The sequence below is a fragment of the Sinocyclocheilus rhinocerous genome, unplaced genomic scaffold, assembly GCF_001515625.1.
Source record: "Sinocyclocheilus rhinocerous isolate Xijiao unplaced genomic scaffold, SAMN03320098_v1.1 scaffold465, whole genome shotgun sequence".
NCBI lineage: Eukaryota > Metazoa > Chordata > Actinopteri > Cypriniformes > Cyprinidae > Sinocyclocheilus > Sinocyclocheilus rhinocerous.
In genome coordinates this window covers 102237-117643 of record NW_015629502.1, presented here as the reverse complement: position 1 = coordinate 117643, position 15407 = coordinate 102237, and the positions used below count along the sequence as shown (strand labels likewise).

The window sequence follows — 15407 nt, the reverse complement described above, 5'->3', positions numbered from 1 at the left end:
GAATTGGATCAAAAAAGTTCATCAAAGTTGTCCTAAGACAAGAACAAATTTTTGTTTTTGGACAACTTTGATGAAAGGTTTTGATCCACTTCAAATGTTGACTACTGTATATGCACATATATGTAGTCTTATAATAATAATAATACTACCAATAATACTACTAATAATTATATTTTTAATTGACTTAATATAACAATTTCTCTTTATATTATGTTATTTGTTATTTGTATTATTCATTATTTATATTTCACAGTACATTAAATTTACATTAAAATGCTATTTAAAACTGACTTACATCATATACATAGTCTTATAATAATAATAATACTAATAATAATTATATTTTTAATTTACTTGAATTGTATATTGTGTAATATTATTTTACATTTCATTTCACAGTCATTCATTTAAATTAAGCAATAATATTATCACCTAACATCCATAATCGTACAAAAACAATCATTAGATTATTAATTCTTAATATTCAGTTTTACTCAAAAAGTATGTATGTTAAATAAGTTAAAAGCTTTATTAATGCCATATAACATTACCTATAATTAACAGCATTTATATTGAGTTCCTATATGTTTCTTTTGGCCCTGTTCATAAGTAATTGATTATGTTGCTCTCACAATCTGAAGGATGATGTGTCTGAGGTTTATATATATATATATATATCTCACAGGCACTGGCAAAATACTCAGGCATCATTTCCAGGTTGAACTCACCCAGTAAAATCAGCACACAGAGCAGTATGGCAATGAGAGCACCAGTGCTGAGCCCTGCGGAGGAGAGGAACGCTTCACCCTGGCAGATCTTCAGTCTGGTGCCTCTCTGGCAGGAACACACCCTGAGCGTCAGGGTACTGGTACTGCTCAGGACGGGTTCCCCGTCATCCCACACCACCAGCGGGAGCTCGTACAGTTCCTGTGTCAGTCTGTTGAACCGCCGCCGTCTGGCGATGATGCTGGCAGTGCTGTCTGCGGACAGACACACAGATAAGGTCACAATTAGTTAGAAAGCACTCGCACAACTATCAGATGGATTCAGATGACGTTTCTGGCTTTAAATTGCTTTTTGAAACTTGACATCTGTTGCTACATGTCAACTAGCAGTTAGTAGAGTATTAGTAGACTGTCTGCTTAATATCGTCGAACACTTTGTCAACTTATTCTACTAACCCTAAACCTACCCTAACAGTCTACTCTGAGAGTTAGTAGACATGTAGTTGCAAATTAATGAGAATTAGTTGACATGTAGTTGACATGTAGTTACAAAGTTACTTATAGTTAGTAGAATGTCTAAAGTGGACTATCGAAATAAAGTGTAACCAAAAAAAAATCCACATGAATTTTAAAAGTGGAACAGGAGGGGGAGTGAACAGTGACAGATTTCAACTTATAGTGACAGATTTTTTTGTTATATGGCTGTCACATTAAAAATAGTCTAAAAAAACAGACCTTTGTCATTCATTTCAGCCTAATATTATGAGAAATTGTACCTGTTTTACAAGGCGGCGATTTCATATGAATTCATGCAGTGTGCATCATATGAAAACATAAGATTATAAGAAAAATACGTAAGATAAACATAACCATCAGTGGGGCGTAAGGGCTGATCTTATGCAGATCATTTGAAAATGTATGAATGGGATGCAAGAATAAGCCATCAATTTGCCAAAATGTAAAATAGTTATGATTTACCATGAGATTGTGTTGTTTCTTTTTGGTTCATGAAATATGAAAACAAATCATACAACAACAACAATAATAATAACAGCAATCATTAATAATAATTTAAAAAACATGATGAGCTAAACAGAATAAAACAGTCTATTTCAATATTTTTGTGTACCATTTTCTGTATTTATGCAAAAAATATTTCAATTTTTGCACAAATTATGACTGAATCTCAGTTTTCTGCAATTACCACCATGACCAAAACCATTGTCACAAAAAAAAAAAAAAAAAAAAAAAAAAAAAAATGAAATATAATGTGTCTCAAATTGTGGAAAAAGTGTTAAAATTGTATTGAATTTTATATATTTAGGACACATTGGGAAATTATATAGTATAATATATAGTATATTATTACAATAGTTTTCATTATTATTAGTTAATATAAATTAGTCCAAAAATGTATAAAAAGCTATTTCTATCACCAACACTGACCACTGACTGACTGACTTTTGTTGTTTAAGAGAAATAATGGTTTTGGCAAAATTATTTTCTTGTGAAGCATGTACAAACACTATTACACATTGTTATTTGACCAAAAAAAAAATAATAATAAAAAAAATAAAAATACAAATTAAAAAATGTCAAAAGTGAAAAGTGTTTCAAAAGAGCTTGTTTTGTAAAAGTCCACAGGGCTAAAAGTGCCCACAGTCAAAAAAACACAAAAGGCAAATAAATGGTAACAACGAGCAATTCAATTGAAACGAAAAACTGAAAATGAATGAAAAGCGGAAAACGAGGGAAATTCAAGGGTGAAAATCAGAAGTAATGAGAGAGAGCGATAACAGACGAAGATAAAGACAGAGTCTATTCGAGAACGAGAGGAAAAACAGAGAGGGAGAAAGACGGCAGATAAGAGATCATTATATCAAATTAGCCTGGTTTGAGCACAGGCCACTCTCGCTGAAGCTCTCTGCCCGAGTGTGCCGTTTCAGAGCATTTAGGAGCCCCATTCCCACAGATGGGCTTTTAATGGGAGAACTCACATTCTCTGAGCCCTGAACATGCAAGGTCTGTCTTATACTGGCTGCCTACAGCACAGCGAGCAAAGCTCTTAACCTGAGAATCAACCTAATGAGCCTCCATCTCGCTCTTTCTGAACTTCATCACATTCTCCGGCAATCCCTGCGTTTCTAAGCATTCTGAGAAAGGGATGCTAGATGGACAAGGATACGGGGAAATCAATAGAAATTGAGCAGCAAATGAGTCAAATAGCAAGAAAGAGGGGCTCGGCACATCTGATCTGAGCAACATTTGAATTCAAGTCCATTAGAGGCCTATGTGGCATATTACAGACTCCTGATGGACAGCTGCTTCTGAGTAAAGTCACTTTATATCAACCTTTACCTTCATGAAGAGATCTTATTTCTAAACAAAATCACTCCTAATCAACCCAATAATAATACTATTAAATGAAACCGAGAATAATTAGATACATTTTACATCTATTAAATGCAATATTATGTTTTATGCAATATGTAAATGAGAAAGAAACAGAATATTACCAACATTTGTCATTGCTTACACCATCACACAGGTAGGTGGCGATAAGTGGCTTGAGTGAGTTGCTGCTTCACACTGCTTCATTCAGGAATGAAACTGTGATGGTCTTCATGAGTGAGTCACTGAATCATTCATTCAACCAATTTATTCAAAAACACTGATTCATTCAGGAATGAAACATGTAAGTGTCTTTGGGTGAGTCATTGAATCATTCATTCAAACAATTTGTGACCAGTGCTGGCAAAATGAGTCACAATGAGCAAATTTTCGAAAATAACTTTTTACATTCTTAAAAATTACATTTTTACATTCTTCAAAAAATACATCACCTTCAAAACGATATACAGTATGATTTGTTGGAATCGGACGAAAAATGACTGAGCTACACCCGTTGAAGTTTTCTGAAGGTTCCAAAACGAAATCTCTTAGCAACGTTGCATTGTTTCTTCCACTTCCTTTCTTAATATTAATTACTATATTAATAATCACAATATAGGCACTTTTTATTTTATCTTTGTTATTAAAAATAAGAACAGATGCACAAAAAAAACAAGAACAGTAGAACAAATATAGGAAAGAAACAAACCTAGTGCATTACTTTTTTTATTTTACTAATCTAAACAAAAGCATTCATTACATTACATTACATTTAGACATTTAGCAGACACTTTTATCCAAAGTGACTTACAAATGAGGACAATGGAAGCAATCAAAATCAACAAAAGAGCAATGATATGCAAGTGCTATAACAAGCCTCAGTAAGCTTAATGTAGTACACGTAGCATGTTTTTTTTAAATCATATAATAAATAAAAAGAAAACAGATAGAATAGAAAAAGAATAGAGCAAGCTAGTGTTAGAGGCCTTTTTTGCTTTTGTTAATCAGAAGTCAGAAGTCAGAAAATCAGAATTATAATCGTATAATAAATAAAAAAGAAAACAAATAGACAGAATGCAAAAAGATAAGAGAAGCAAGTGTTCTTGTTTTTTTAAGAAAACAAGCAGTTAGTAAATAAATAGAGTGCAAGTGGGTTGACAGGAGGATCTGGTGGTTAACCGTGTCAAAAGCAGCGGACAGATCCAGCAAGATAAGTATTGAAAATTTGGAATCCGCTCTTGCCAGTCTTAGGGCTTCAACACCTGAGAGCAAGGCAGTCTCGGTTGAATGTCCACTTCTGAAACCAGAATGGTTGCTGTCAAGGAGGTTGTTCTGTGTGAGAAAGGCAGAGACTTGGTTGAACACAGGTCGTTCAAGTGTTTTTGCAATGAAAGGAAGAAGGGAAACCGGTCTGTAGTTCTCTAAAAGAGATGAGTTAAGGGTGGGGTTCTTAAGTAGTGGAGTTATATGAGCCTGTCTAAATGCTGAGGGAAAAACACCAGTGTGAAGGGATGTGCTAATGATGTGAGTGAGTGCAGGTACAACTGCAGGAGAAATGACTTGAAGAAGATGAGATGGAATAGGATCAAGTGGACAAGTAGTAGGATGATTAGAAAGGATGAGTTTGGAGACTTCTGCCTCAGTGAGTGAAGAGTGATGTGAACGAGTGTATGTTTGCTGGTAAGATGTGCTTGACAGATTGTTAATTTTGTTATGATAGTAGCAGTGTCGTGTGTAAATAAGGTCTAGTTGGTTGCCTGATTTGTGAGTAGCCGTAGTTAAGACTCTCTTGAGATCAAAAGAGTCAAACAGAGTGTGGAATTCTGCAGCCTGAGGTTTATCTAGGTGGATGTTGAAGTCTCCAAGCATAACTAGGGGAGTACCATCCTCAGGAAAGGTTGAAAGCAGCACATCTAATTCATCCAAGAAGTTACCTTGTGGTCCTGGGGGTCCACGAGGTGTAGTCTTGAATGACTAGAAATAGATGTAATGAAATCTGCTTTGTTTACTGCAGACTGGCAATTCCAGAGACTAATAGAAAAAGAAAGTAGTGTATTAGCAGACATAGGCAAAGTGCACATGTTGTTAGGATTGCGCTGCCTATTGTGTGTGATGCGTGTTTTGTGAGTAGTAGTAATAGTAGGGATATGGAAACACATAGTAAGAGTTAGTCATAAAAACTGAAACAGAAGTGAAGAAAGGTATAAAAAAAGAGGTTGAGTCAAAACCGATACTTATGTCCCTTGTCTGTGTCCCTGCACTGTGAAGTCGATGGTCTTTACACTCTTCGGTCTTCACATGAGGGCTGCCGCGGTGTTCTATCCTTTTTTATACCCATTTGACAAACCGGAAATTGAATTCAGCTGAACACACTTTACTGTTTATCACAAAAAAGGGCTAAGCGCATGACACTGACAAGGTATGCGATACAGTACGAGACCAAACACAACTTCAGCACGTCTCAACACAGTAAACAAAACAAGCGTTTCCTAGCAATGACAACTGCGCTAAACACTGAGACAAGAAATAAATACACTTACGATCTGCTTTTAGCTTCCGCTGATTGACTGCTTCTCTCAAAGAGTATTTCTTTACACTTTTTTTCACTTAATTTTTTTTTCATTCAAGTAACAAAAACAAATAATCAAATGTAAAAATCACTTCAGTGTGTTTATTACAAATAAATTGATTAAATAATAATAATTACAAAAAAAACTACAAAAGCAGTTCAATCAAGAGCAGCGATCTTTTCTTTTATTGTTAGATTACCATTAATGAGACAGACGGCCTATATAGAAAGTCCTACTGTACAGCATGGATCTAATATAATGTTACACATCAAATGTTTTCCGTAACAGTTCCCCAAACGTTCACTTAAGACATAACAGATTATGTTTGTGTGAATAGCTTACTGTAATTCTGTGTATACAGTACACAGAATTGCAAGAAGCGAGCAGAGAAAAAGGTACTCCTCTCAGAAAATGTACAAATAAAGATAATTTTAGATGTTTAATTACTATTTGGAGCACTGGGATTGCTAGACGAGGGCTTAATTAACTCATTTTTGTGAAAACTGAAATTCGACAAAAACCCACATTTTTCACTTCGTTTGCCTATAGCTCAAAATTAGACCGTGTGCATTCCGACTCATTTTGCCAGCACGGGTCACATTATTTTGTTCAAAAACAGATTCATTCAAGAATGGAACAAGTTACTGTCTTTATGAATGAACCACTGAATCATTTATTCAACAGATTCATACAACAACACTGATACATTTACACTATTTTCGTGACTAAGCAAAACCAAAGTTGAGCAATAGTGTGTCTAAAAAGCAAGTTACTATTTTTTCACGCTATTGATCCTAATATCTACTCTTGCTTGTGTGATATTGCTTATTTACAGTGCATACTATTAATAATAAAATAATAATTAATATGAACAATAAAACGTTATACAGTGTTATTGTATTTCTTTTCAAAAACATGCTTAAATATGGTCCATATTACTCAAGGTTGCCAGGTTTTCACAACAAAACCCACCCAATTGCTACTCAAAACTAGCCCAAAACTAGTCTCAGCCTCAGACGTCACGCCCACGGACCGTTGGCTGAATGTCTGATGCATACGACACACAAAAGTGGAAACACTTCAGGAGTTTCGAAGTCGTCATCAGATAGGTTGAATTATACAGGATTTCCGTGAGACGTGTGTGTCGCGTTCTTTAACGTTCCGCCTGGAAACAAAGATCCTGTGGCGCCAAACCCCCTCACGAAATAAAAAAGAAAGCCGTCGTGTTTACAACTGTGACGCTGAGCGCTTATCAGGATCAACGAAACGCTGGATTCTCAAAAGTATGTGAAATATTTCAAGTTCGCAGCATAGAATCTTTAAAATACGTCCGAGAGTTTTACACACCGGTCTGTTATTGTGGCGACATTTCCACGCCCCCAAGGCGTGACGTTGAAACGAAACAAACTGTGACTGGCTGTTTGACATGTCGGTCAAACGGCCTCATCGGCGGGCCTTGGCCAATAAAAGCTGCCATGAATTCCAGACCTTCAGCCGTCAGTCTGAAGGTCTGGCTACACGAGACTAGCCCAAAACTAGCCCAATCGCGTTTCGAGGGGGGACCCCCAGTAAAACTCGCGTTCCGGGGGGTAAAATACACGTTTTTTGGCAGGGTTCCCCTAGTAAAATTTGCATTTTAGGGGCTAAATATCACGTTATTGGGGTTGCTTCAACCCACGGACATGAAAAACAATCCGCGGTAACAGTGTTAAAGTAGCCCAATTCCACGGGAAAACCGCGGACTTGGCAACACTGATATTACTTGACAGATACTTGTATTGCATTACATGTCATGTGGATGTGCGCATGTATATGGATTTTAACATGGATAATGGACACATATGGGTAAGTCAGAAGCTGCTGTGTGTCTTGCTGCTACGAAAAACATTTCCTGCCAGCAGCATTAAACACCTGCACAGACACAAAAAGCTCTCACTCCTGGCACCCAACTGTGTCCCATAAATAATCACAGAGACACACTACAGAGAACATGCATTTCTAAACAATGTACTGTAATGTATGATCAAAAAAAGAGAGAGAGAGAAAGAACAAGAGAGATGCAAAGGCTGAAATCTACTCCCTTATGAATCTGACGTCAACATCTTGTTCACGGCAGACATTACAAGATACAAGAAATCTTGCTTGCAGGGTCAGACATGTGAAAGCCCAAAGAGGCTATGCATTATTTATTTTTGTCAGTCTTCACAACTTAATTTTCTTGATTTCAAAGTAGTTTCTCTTGGTCTGGAGGTAATAAAAGTAAAAAAGTGCAAAGCATTCTAAGTGCAAAAAATATAATATAATATAATATAATATAATATAATATAATATAATATAATATAATATAATATATAATTGAACATTGAACATAGGATCTTAATGGAAAAGTTTATTTCTTGCACATAATTTATGAGTTCCACAAACAAAAAATACTCTTCTATCTCTCAAGTCTTACAAACAATAAGCCTTTCCCCAGATGTTGCTTAAAACAAATAAACGGAAAAAGGTTCGATCTTTGTAGAGAGGGAAGCATTTCTGTCTTGGTTTATGTTGACGTGTCATCCTCACCCGTTGGTGGCTGACAGCACACTGTCTCTAATTGCACTGCAACACTGCTCAAAGTGTCATGTGAGAACATAAGCTGTATGTTCAGGACACAAAACCAGACTGAAACTACCACCTTCATATCTGCCAACATCTCAGTCCGGAAAACAGCCAACCTACAACCGATCTGGGGGAAAACAAGGCCTTACTCAACCTTATCCCACACAACGTTTCCAAGCGCCTTCAAAGGAATTAATTTCTATTGGTCAAGTAACGTGTTTATGCTAATGAGCTGCTGTTTGATTGGCAGCTAGCACTCCATAGCCAATTAATTTGTTTTCGATTTGCTGCTTCACTCAACTCTGTCAAAAGGCTCATTTGAAATGTCAAGCGCTTGCGATGTCAATCGGCTCTTCTTTGCACAGATGAATATATTTCAGTTATTTGTTGCAGATTATGGAAGCTTTTGAAATACTTGCTTGAAGGTGAATATGACACACAAGTCAATGTGTCTAGAATTGAATTCGGTTATTTTGTCACTAGTATTTCAGCTTCCAGCTCCCAGAACTGGTCTTTTAATTCATATTTAATATGAAGCGGGCAAACTGCTGCCCTGCATGTATATGGATTTTAACATGGATAATGGACACATATGGGTAAGTCAGAAGCTGCTGTGTGTCTTGCTGCTACGAAAAACATTTCCTGCCAGCAGCATTAAACACCTGCACAGACACAAAAAGCTCTCACTCCTGGCACCCAACTGTGTCCCATAAATAATCACAGAGACACACTACAGAGAACATGCATTTCTAAACAATGTACTGTAATGTATGATCAAAAAAAGAGAGAGAGAGAAAGAACAAGAGAGATGCAAAGGCTGAAATCTACTCCCTTATGAATCTGACGTCAACATCTTGTTCACGGCAGACATTACAAGATACAAGAAATCTTGCTTGCAGGGTCAGACATGTGAAAGCCCAAAGAGGCTATGCATTATTTATTTTTGTCAGTCTTCACAACTTAATTTTCTTGATTTCAAAGTAGTTTCTCTTGGTCTGGAGGTAATAAAAGTAAAAAAGTGCAAAGCATTCTAAGTGTGGAAGCTTTTGAAATACTTGCTTGAAGGTGAATATGACACACAAGTCAATGTGTCTAGAATTGAATTCGGTTATTTTGTCACTAGTATTTCAGCTTCCAGCTCCCAGAACTGGTCTTTTAATTCATATTTAATATGAAGCGGGCAAACTGCTGCCCTATGGTGAGCAGGAGGTCACATTTTGCCCACTTCAGCAGGAATTGTATTTGATACAAATTTGATACAAATACTGTCATTTCTACCGTTAAACTGGGCTGTTTCTGAACGGGTGAGTTGATGGAAAAAAACTGCTTACTACACAAACGTTAGGCAGGCGCTTGGTGTGCATGATGTTTCTCGGTTCAATATTTAAGTCCATAGTTTTTAATCATTTATCCTTGTCAAAAGCAGCCCCCAAATGTCTGTTATGCAACACAGTCTGTGCACTTGTAGCAAAGCTTTTATTCAGGAGGGTTTATATGGAAAGCAGCACTGTTACTATGGCTCATACTCTAGGTTAGGGCTTTGAACAAACTTCAAGCCTAAAATATTAAACTCGGGCACATAATTCATCCTTCACCATTTGTACATGAATAAAACCTCAAACACCTTGTTGGGGTGTTATTTTTCCAAGCAGACTTTTTAAGCATTTTCTCTGGCATGCGATGAAACAGATGGAAAAAAAAAATCCACTGAGTTGCACTGTAGGACTACAATCACCCTAACAACTCAACAGAACACCTTAGCAACTGCATTGAAATGTGCACAGGAGAGCAGTAATTTAAAGTCAACATGAAATGACATTCAGTATTCAGTAACAAAAAAGTGGTTGTACTTGAATAAGTTTATTTGCTATGTTTGCTGTAACTTTTATTATATTAACATCAACCATTTAAAAAAAAAAAAAAAAAGGAAAAAGCTTAATTATCTACAACAGTAAAACAATGCCAAAATATCTATTGGTATTGTGATTGTTAATGATTAAAAAATAAATAAAATAAAATAATATATATTTTTAAATCAATCAGAAATAAAATAATATAAAATACAAATATCACATAAAAAAAAAAGGTTTAGAAATGTGGCAAATAACTGAAATACCAGCAACACTTTACAGTAAGGTCCCATTAGTTAATATTAATGCATTGATCAAAATTTACTACTACTAATACTTTATTTATTACAGTATTTATTCATCTTTGTTAATGTTAGATTATAAAACTACTGCTGTTCATTTTTAGTTCATGTCAGCTCAGGTCCATTAAATAATGTTAACAGATACAACCTTTAATATTAATAATGTATTAGTATATGTTGAAATTAACATTAACTATGAATATTACACGGCTCTGTGGAATACTTGATTCTGATTGGTCAGTCGCGACATTCCGAGGTATGTTATCCTTCGATAACAACCGGTAAAAGCTGATTACACAGGCTCATCCGGGTAACTGAAGTCAGCACTGTACTCTTGCTAGGAACATTTTTTTCTTGCTGGAAGCTTTGCGTTTGTTTAGCTAATAAAATATTAAAATTCAATTCAAAATTGTGTACAATTATTTATGTCATCCTGGTGTGCTGCTGTGTTCACGGAAGCTTTGCGTTCAAATATTTCAACTCAAATCAATATTTCGTGTCTAAATATTTACTTATGTGGCAAGTAGCCGTGTAATAAGCGGGATAATGTACATCCAGCCGGTTGTTATCACAGAATAACCCCTTTCAGGGTGATACAAGAACCTGTCGGGGGTTATTCTGCGATAACAACCGGCTGGATGTACATTATCCCTTACTTAATAAATGTTTTAGAATTACTTTTCATTGTTAGTTCATGTTAACTAACATAGTTAACTATTGTTAACAAATGGAAACTAGTTGGCGCCGATAGCTTCGTGGGAAGCGTGTCGACATGTAGCATTGTAGCGTTGTCCCGATCCCCCCCCCCCACTTCTCTCCAACTTCGTTTCCTGTCTAACTACTGTCCTATCAAATAAAAGGCAAAAAAAAAACAAAAAAACTTAATCCAAAATTTGAAACTTATTGTAAAGCGTTAACAAAATAAGTTTAAAGTTGAAGCACCAAAATGACTAAATTGAAACTTTATAAATTAAAGCTAAACTGAAATAAATAAATAAATAAAAATGGCAAAAGCAAATAACAATTACTGAAGCTCAAATTAAAATGAAAACTGAAAATATCAGAATATTAAAATAACAACCAATTCAAAATATTAGTAAGTACTATTATAGTATATAAATAATATAACAACACTGACAACTATTTGGCTATTTGTTAACATTATTTCTGTCATACGTGAAAAACTTTTAGTAAGATGTAACTAGTAACTGTCAACTAGCAGTCATTATAGTATTAGTTGACTGTCTGCTTAATATCTGCTAACACTTTATTTTGATGGTACGTATGTAAGTAACTTTGCAAGTATGTTAACTACTTCTACTAACCCTAACCTAACTCTACTAACACTCTAATGAGAGTTAGTTAACATGTAGTTGCAAATTAATGAATGTTAGTTGAGTCAGTTGCAAAGTAACTTATACTTAGTAGAACGTCTAAATGCACTATCGAAATAAAGTGTTACCAAAAGTTACATTACATTACATTATATAATTTTTGAATGCCATTTTTACCGAAGCCTTCATTGCACCCTATAAAGTGTGGATTTTTGGCCATAATACTGCTAATTGTTTGTTAGAGTCTGTGTTTTGGTCTCTCTGATCTCAAAGAACTTCAAAACCTCGGCATAGTGCGGTTAATAAGTCATAAAATAAATGAAATAAAGTATTGAATAGAATTAGAAAATATCTAAGCAATACTGCGGCATTCCCTAACCTCAGCAATACTGTCAGAATATCCGCTGATTTATCTTCCCCCTTAACTAATGGAAAAAACACTGAGAATAAAAATGATCACCTTGAAGCAATAAAAAGCAGCTTTCAGTGGGAAAACAGCCACGTTCTGTCGCATAACAACACTTCAACCTTCACTGCAGCGGCAGGATATCTGAGTGACACTCCGACTAATTAAAATTCCCAAATATCATCAGCCTGACAGCAACAGCTTTCAACTCCTCTGATGAGGGGCTGTACTAGAAAGGTCCTTCTGTATGCAAACGTGCAAAAAGATGCATTCAGAAATCAATTGATCTATTAAAGTAACTGGGTCTTTAAGAGATCTGAGCGCTGGTTTAATTGCTTTAATTACTTGTCACACTGCATTATATTTTTATTTTGCCTATTTATTTATTTATTTTGTATTATTTTGATCAGGCACTAACAGATCTATCCATCCATCCATGCATCCATCCTATTCTAATAAAGGCAATTTCATCACAAAAAATGTTTTGTCAGGTAACCTAGAAATCATTCACCATTCTCTTATTAAATAACAGTGGCGTTCCGTCCATATGAGCTGCGCATGCTCCACATACCCAGGCCGTCTGAGGAAATGAGTTCACGGGCTGATTAATATAAACATGATTATACGTTGATCCCTTGTCATTTGAGATGTAACTTAAAGCTTAATAAAGTGTTGGGAATATGTACGTAAAATTATTTATTTGACAAACAATGCTAATTTTCTGTAAATCTACGTCAGTTATGAAAGCTTCTAGGCGAGCGGATTCTCCACAGCTTTGGCGCCTTTTAGCACGTTCTCAGTAGTTTGTTGGCATGCGGCTGATTTCATGCGCGAGGTAAGCTGTCAGCGAAGCGCTCACCCAAGCGGAAAAATGCGCTGTTGCTGCCAGATCTCGATTGCCGAAAATTACATTGTGTTTGATGCAAACTAACTCGACTAAATCAAATAATAATAATAATAATAATAAAAAAAACATTGTGACCGTATATTTTCATGCTTTCTCAAGCAAAGCAAATTTGTAAAATCCACTGAAAACATATCTGGTCATAGACAATGTTGAAGATATACACTGTCAACATGTCTAAGTGATAATTAAAAAAATATATATAAATGTATATACAATTTTAATAACAAACATTAGTAAAAAGAGGAAACAATACCTTTGTTTTCTGCTTGTGATGCTTAAAGTTAAAGTCCTTCTCTGATTTTATTGTTATTTGCAATATTTTTAAGATATTTTTTGGTATTTTGCATGGTCTATTATTGGAGTAGTGTCACCCGGGTGGGTCCTATTCACTGGGAATAAAACAAATAAATAAATACAAATAAATAAAATAAAATAATTAATATTTCATTACATGTATATAGCACTTTTCTAGGCACTCAAAGCACTTTACATTGTGAGGGGGATCTCCTCAACCACCACCAATGTGCAGCATCCCCCTGGATGATGCGTCGGCAGCCATATTGCGCCAGAACGCCCACCACACACCAGCTTACTGGTGGAGAGGAGACAAAGTGATGAAGCCAATCAGTAGATATGGGGATTGTTAGGAGGCCATGATGGTCAGAGGCCAATGGGCAAATTTGGCCAGGATGCCGAGGTCACACCTCTACTCTTTTCGAAAGACATCCTGGGATTTTTAATGACCACAGAGAGTCAGGACCTCGGTTTAACGTCTCATCTGAAGGACGGTGCTTTTTGTCAGTATAGTGTCCCCATCACTGTACTGGGTGTTAGGACCCACACAGACCACAGGGTGAGCACCTCCTGCTGGCCTCACTAACACCTCTTCCGGCAGCAACCTAGTTTTCCCAGGAGGTCTCCCATCCAGGTACTGACCAGGCTCAACCCTGCTTAGCTTCAGTGGGTAACCAGTCTTAGGCTACAGGGTGATATGGCTGCCGAAAATAAAAATCATTCAGTCAATGCAGAGATATATTGAGCTGGGGAATCCCCCATCTCCCCACCCTCTGAATATTATGTATCATAAAGTAACTACGTGTAAACTTTATTTGGCGGTTTTTACATGGAAAAGCAGCTATAAGCTTTTCTAGCATTTGAATAACTATGGATAAACCTGAAACAATAGAAGAAGGATTGGAGATGAATTTCATTTACAAATAAGGTAGGAAATGTGCATACTGTTATATTGACACCTGCCACTAGTGTTGTCAACAGACTCGGTACTAAGTCGTTACTAAAAAAATGAAAACGTTACGATACCAGGTTTTTAAAATTTTTTTTACCTATTATGCTTTTTCACTTTTTCAACTTTAGTTAGTCAGTAATGTTGATAAAAGATCTGCAAAGTTACAAAGCTCAAAGTCCAATTCAAAATGAGATATTTTATTTAACAGAAATCACTTTTTAAAAACTACAACGAACGACTCGTTTGGACTACAACGCATATTTTCCGGGATTTGTGATATCACAAACACCGACAAATGGGACGAGACCTGGTTGAGCTGCACTAGAGAAGGCAACGAGTCGCAGATCTTTTTTATGCTCAAACAGCAACATTACAGACTAACTAAAGTTGAAAAAGTTAAAAAGCATAATAGGACCCCTTTAAGTAAATCAAACTGCATATGTCAATTCATATAATAAAATGGATACAGTTTAAAGCTGTTTAATGGTTGCAAATTATTTTAGTAGTGTTCCTATAGAATACATTTATATTGTTTCACATTTGTTTCTTAATGTGCATTATTTTTTAAACATGTGACAACATGCCCTAATAACATTGAGTTAAACAATAGGTAGCTGATTCCTTTCTGAATGCATGCATGTGTGGCCACTTGTTTCACAGCTATTACAGAAATAATAATAATAATAAAAAAAATAAAAAATAAATAAATAAATAAGTAAATGAAATTATCAACAAATTAAAAACAATAAAATAAATTGCACAATAATACACTGATGTGGGAACAAAAAATAACAAATTAGTGATTATCTATGCAGAAAACAAAACATTGGCTGAAATATTTACATGATAACATGTTGATAAATAAATCTAGAGATTTTCATCATTTCAGTATAATTTCTGTTCATCCAGTTCAGATGAGCAAAAAATGACTTCAGATAAACCCCTAAATGACCCACAAAACAGAACAGACTTGCTCTCCATGTTTGTGCATTCCTCTGTAACTAGGCCAAAATAAGTTGCAATGTGGACCAGAATTCTGGTTACATGAGACCCCTCTCTCTCTCTCTCTCTC

General features: G+C 35.6%; 1 protein-coding gene across 1 annotated transcript in view; it reads right to left on the bottom strand.

The window, feature by feature from the left end:
• Positions 1-683: 683 nt before the first annotated feature.
• The window catches only part of LOC107738942 (cadherin-18-like), a gene marked incomplete at its 3' end in the record, with an annotated part of 113225 nt that continues 98501 nt past the window's right edge, over positions 684-15407 (bottom strand). The window contains exon 11 of the mRNA XM_016550868.1: positions 684-980. Coding sequence (XP_016406354.1) covers positions 684-980 — 297 coding nt within the window. The remainder of the gene's footprint in view (positions 981-15407) is intronic.